The sequence below is a fragment of the Vigna radiata genome, chromosome 5, assembly GCF_000741045.1.
Source record: "Vigna radiata var. radiata cultivar VC1973A chromosome 5, Vradiata_ver6, whole genome shotgun sequence".
Classification (NCBI taxonomy): domain Eukaryota; kingdom Viridiplantae; phylum Streptophyta; class Magnoliopsida; order Fabales; family Fabaceae; genus Vigna; species Vigna radiata.
The window spans coordinates 9,157,237-9,163,451 of NC_028355.1; the positions used below are offsets into that span (position 1 = coordinate 9,157,237).

Consider the following 6,215-nt stretch of genomic DNA (forward strand, 5'->3'; position numbering starts at 1 on the left):
ATATATATATATATATATATATATATATATATATATATATATATATATATATATATATATATTCTTAAAATTTAGTTTTATAATTTTTATTTTTTTTAAGTGTATATTATTTTTTTTTTATTATATGGTTTATCATGAAATCAATTTAAATCATTAAGATGTAAAATATCATTTTCATAGTATAAAATTATCAAAACAAAATGTTACAAAGATGATAAAAGAACAACTAGGTAAAACAAACCTAGAAGAGCTCTAGTTTTGTAGATCTATCCAACAACTCATTTGTTTCTTCCTCACCTCTAGTTGAAATAACTGAAAAGGTGAATCCCTAAACTCACACTGTAAGGTGATTGTAAGGTCTTGTAAAATTAAAGCCAAAGGTGTGTACACGTGGCAGCCAAGCATTGGGTAGAGTTCTAAAAATAAAACTTTTATAAAAATACTTCATTCTAAGTTTTAGCCCATTCCTCCACCGTCCAGACAAACACACCACTTCTTCTTCTTCTTCCCTTCATTCCTCTACCTTCCATCTACCATAACTCAGATTCTAACCGTTAGTTTCTCAAATTGAAGCTACCTAAGCATTCAGGACTCCAAGAGCTACGTTTCTACCGATCGATTTTCCGTTTCATCCAATCGGTAAGAAAGCCCTCTTTCCTCCTTTGCCCTAGGGTTTCAAGCATGAGATTCTTATTTCATGCAACCCATTTCGTTTCCTTCCACAATCTAACTTCAACTTAATGCTAAAATTCGTGCTCCATCATCAATTGATGATTTTAGGTGATTCTCACACTTTGGGTTCAAAGTACTTGGTCTACGATCATTCCTTGAGTTGGCCGTGCACCCTAGAGGTAAGGGGAGCTAGCTTTCTTTCCATTTTTATAGTATGTTGTGAATGTATGATAAATTTTAAAGTTGTATGTTGTTGGAAGCATGAAATTGGTTGAATTGGTTTGAAATTCATGTATGGAAATGGGTATGTTATGTAGAATTGATGATTGATGATTTTGGACTGTTTGGAACCCCTTGGTATGTTGAATTATGTATGATTGGGACTGTGGTGATGATTGAAATCTATTGTTGTAGTGTTTGGAAGAAAACCTAGTGCTTTAGAGACACTTTTTGGCCATTTTAAGGGAAGTGAGGTAGTGATTTTGAGTATATGGGGTTTGTTGTGTTTGTGGACTGTTGAGACAGTTTCACTGGGTGTATTGTGACTTGTTTGAGTCACTAAACTAGCCAAAATGGGTGTAAAATGGTAAGATTGGGTTTTGGGTCCCTCAGTTGGGCAAATGAGTGTTTTAGAGTTGAAATGAAGCTTAAATCACTTTAGAAATGTGTTAGAAATGTTTAGAATCACTTAGGTAAGTTTAATTATGTCTAAAACAAAGATTAGGAGTGTTAAAAGTTGGCAAAATTGGTTGAAAATGGTCTTAGCTGGTTTTGTCGAGTTCTGCATAATTCTGCAGAACTCTGCATAATTCTGCAGAGTTTCGCCGTCCGGTTTGGAAGGCCTTGGTCAGAGAAGGTTTTCCCTTCTCCTGACCGTTTGGTTTTGTAGGCCTGGTCAGGGAAGGATGACTCCTCCCCTTGACCGTCCGGTTTGGAGGTCTTGGTCAGAGAAGGTTTCCCTTCTCTTGACCGTTCGGCCTGGTTACCTCGGTCAGAGAGGGTATTCCCTTCTCATGACCGTTCGGTCAGCTTTGCTTTCGGCTAGGGGAGGATTTGCTCACCCCATAACCGTCCGGTCCTGATCTATTTCTGTCATAAGTGTGTTTTCGGTCAGAGAAGGTTTCCCTTCTCTTGACCGTACGGTATGGTCTCCTCGGTCAGAGAAGGATCCCCCTTCTCTTGACCGTTCGGTCATGGAGCCTTGGTGAGAGAAGGAGGTTTCCTTCTCAAACCGTCCGGTCATGGAACNCTGGTCAGAGAAGGTTCNCCCTTCTCTTGACNGTTNGGTTTGGCANTGCAGGTCAGAGTGAGAAGGTCCTTTCTTCTCTTGACCGTTCGGTCTGGCAGGTGTGCTTTCGGTCAGAGAAGGTATTCCTTTCTCTTGACCGTCCGGTCTGAGTCTTGGTTAAAGAAGGAGCTTTCCTTCTCAAACCGTTCGGTCTGGTGAATCTTCGTTAGAGAAGGAAGTTTCCTTCTCAACCGTTCGGTCTGGTGAGTTTTGGTTAGAGAAAGAGGTTTCCTTCTTAAACCGTTCCGTCTGGTGGGTCTTAGTCAGAGAATGAGGTTTCTTTCTCAAACCGTCCGGTTTGGTAGGTNNTGGGTCAGGGAAGGTNATTCCTTCTCATGACCGTTCGGTTAGATACTCTGGGTCAGAGAAGGTTATTCCTTCTCATGACCGTTCGGTCAAATATGGTTANGGTAAGTTGTTCTTTCGCATGACCGTTCGGTCAGATATACTTTCGGCCAGGGAAGGATTGTTNCATCCCGTAACCGTTCGGTCTGGCCAGGGTGCCTATTAATGGTACCCAATTCAATCCAAATGGTTCGGCCACTGCTACTAGTGTTCGGTCTATTGCTTAGAGCTTGTGGTTGGTTGGTTTATCTGATTGTTTGTGGCAAATCAAGGTGTGTATGATTTATATGACTTGGAAAAGTATCAAGTAATTGGATTGGTTGGATTCGGTTGCGAAATTAAGATCTCTCGGTGGGATCAATTAGTGTATTGAATGTATGTAAGAGGCTTCCACTATGGGGGGTTATCCCTAACACTCTAACGGTCTTTCATTCTCACTTAGAGAGGATTGACGCGTGTGGTGAGAGTAGTGGGAGGTCCTAGGGTAGGCGCTTTCACTGTAGGCCTATACTGCGGTAACGGACCAGCCTTGTGTATGGTCGGGTGGAACCCCTCGGCAATGGCTTTGCAAAGCAGTAGGGTCATCACAAGTGCACAACCCGCCCTAGCTCTATATACATTCTATGTCCGGACGTGTCTAGGAGTCTTAACATGGCATGATGTTTGCTTTAGTGAGTTTTGTGAAATCAATATTTATGTTTATGATGACTTATATGTTTAAGTGTGTATGAACGTTCTTGCAATGAATCGTATGATTGTTTGAGACCTAGCTCACCCTTGCACTTGCATGTTTGTATGTGTTTGCCTTCCCCCCTTGCGATGATCATCCAATCCTTTGGATGTGAGCAGTAGGTGATGAGGTACCCTTGGAGCATGCGTGGGAGACTGAGGAAGATCCAGCCCCTAGTACTTAGAGCGCTTATTACTTCTTATTTCTATAGCTTGTTAATTTTTGGAAACACTCTCTAGGCATCCTTCGATCTTTAGTTTATTTTGTATTTTGGAGAACTTTGGGGAACTTGTACTCAAGTTTTATTTCGTTTTAATTTCCACTAAATTTCGGATGACTGTATAAATATTTGAATACTGTCATCTTTATCTCTTAACTGCTTTCACATATTGTAATAGCTGAATCCTATTATATTATATGTGAATATGATATTTTAGGGATGTCACAGTGATCATCGTAAAATAAAACAACATACAAAGACAAACAACACAAAAGCAAAAATAAGCTAGTGTACAAATAAAATCTCAACTAAAAATTTAGTTTACCAATTAACAACATTCAATAAAAAAAGATGAAAAAAGATATTAGGGCAAGTATGGGAGGAAGCAAATATATACATCTACATCATTTTATCCAGTTAAAAAAATCAAATATTATGAATACTCCTATCCATACAATATGAGAGATTTCCACAAATAAACATAAACGTGTATAGATAATATACGCATAGAACAAAATTGATTCTCGTCATATTTATAATAGGCTATCTTCTAAACAAAAGTAAAATAAAGAGGGTAAAAAAGTTCACATTTTCAAGTTATAAGAATTAAAAAGATTAGTTTTAAATTTGAAAGATAAAAAGTAAACTTATTTTTCCAAATTTCAGGAATTATATATATAGACACACACAAATATAACACCAATGCCAAATAGAGATGACAAGATCTTTTGTAGAATTGAAAGTTAGAACTCAAATTATTTTTAAGTATAACTTTTTTTAATTTACGATAAAAATTATTACTTATTATATTTTTCTAATAATTAGTCAACAATTATTTGTGTAAATATCATAGTTGTCTTCAGAAAGTCTTTCACAAAAAATAATACGGGAAAGTAAATGACCGTGAGCTGGTAAGATGTTATAACAATAAAACTTTATATTCAACAGTAACAATAATATACAAAAACTATAAATGAAAATAAACTTAAATACATAATGCAAGAGAAACATCAATATCTTTTAAAACAGTACAAAACATGAGCTAAGAAATTTTGAAATATTATTCAAAAATAACAATTGGATTCTTAAATATTTATGCTTTGTTACAAATATTATCATGAATAATTAACGACTATATATATATATATATATGCACAGACGCACTAACAATGTTTTTCTATCTAATCATTCATTGTATATATGGTAGGTTTATTAATTTATGGTAACTGTTTTCAATTTTCTTGTAATGATGATTTTTACTAATTGACATAAATGTAATTTATTAAACTTTATTATCTTTCGAATTTATTTTATTAAAACATCATAGGAGCGGGAAATTAAACTATATTAATGATGGTGTATACAAATTAAACAAAGAGTATTTTCAATCTGTTGGAGTAATATTAAATGAATTCTTATCAAAGATATAATTTAAATGTTTGCATTGACTGTAATTACTTTTTAGTACACCTCCAAGGCAAGTCTCTTTATTGTAAAAAAACAAATAGAACTAAGCCAATATTTTATTGCAAATATTTCTTTCACTGATTAAATCAATTAACCATACAGTAATATAATAAATTTTAAAGATACTGATTTATAATCATTAATCTTGTAGAAGATTGATACAATGTATAATGTATAACAGACATAAAAACAGTAACTTTTGAATAAGTGGTGGTTAAATATGGAAATTTTGTTGATTGAAGTAGTTGATAATATTATTTTGATATTTATTGATTGCAAATAATAAAATAATGTGATATTCTTTTTTATTTATTAATTTAGACATAAATAGCACTCATTTAGAATATATAAATATATATCATAATCATATTATAGTTTTCACTTTCATATTCTTGTGTTACAACAATGAAACATTTTCAGCATAAGGGTTTGAAGTCTCATGAAGGTGAATGTTCAAATTCTGATAAAATAATGGTGATAGATTTCATGAAGATGTCAAAGAATGATGATAGTATTCAAGATTCATCGAAGAAGAATGAAACAATCGATTCATCTATTTCTTACATTAAAGATGGAGATAAGAAGAATGCAAATATGAAAGAAGGAAAGATTTTTTGTTGCAACTATTGTAAGAAAGAGTTTTCTAGCTCACAAGCTTTGGGAGGACACCAAAACGCACACAAACAAGAACGAGCTATGGCAAAACTTGTTGAAGGTTTTAATCCTTATTACTCTTATTATTCAAATTTGTATAACTCTCATCATTCTCTTTACGGAGGGTCTCTTAATAGAGCACTTGGGGTTAGAAAAGATTCCATGATTCAAAAGCTTTCTTGGACTTCAAGATATGAATATTCATTGTTTAAAAGGGATCATGGAACGTCAATATTTGATGGGTTCGAAATTATGAAGAGTGATCACAATGATAAAACCATTCTTCAAACACTTCCTCTTTTTACAAATGATGCTAACACTTCATCAATCAAACTTCAAAAGAAGACAATGGTTATATCAACAAATATTGTTGATCATTCTGTTCGAGAACAAACTTCCAATGAAACATCTTGTAATCTTGATTTGTCCCTCAAATTGTAGTGTCTACTTTTCAGTTATTACTTTTGAGAGCACTATTATTTAGTTTGAATTTTATGAAAATATTAGTATAAGATTTTGTTTTTTTTTTTTCTTATGCAGTCTTTTTTTTTTTTTGAGTGGTGTGAAAAAAAATTCATTGTTACACTTTTGTTGAAAATTTATAAATTTGTGATTGATTAGTGAAAGATATATTTTTGAACAAAAGTTAACCTTAGATTTAACATATTTTAATGTATGTTGGCATTTCTTTTCCAATTAATGATTAAACATGTTAACTTTTACGGAAGAGTAAATATGATTAGAAGTGTATATATATATATATATATATATATATATATATATATATATATATATGATGCAAGTAAAGAATGTATAATTTTGATTAAAATTCTTGCAAA

At 33.3% G+C, this 6,215-nt stretch overlaps 1 protein-coding gene across 1 annotated transcript; it reads left to right on the top strand.

The window, feature by feature from the left end:
* Positions 1-5,127: 5,127 nt before the first annotated feature.
* LOC106760288 (zinc finger protein 1-like) lies at positions 5,128-5,817 on the top strand. Its single transcript, XM_014643741.1, has one exon. It carries the CDS (start codon positions 5,128-5,130, stop codon positions 5,815-5,817), a length of 690 nt encoding a protein of 229 aa, XP_014499227.1.
* Positions 5,818-6,215: the final 398 nt, after the last annotated feature.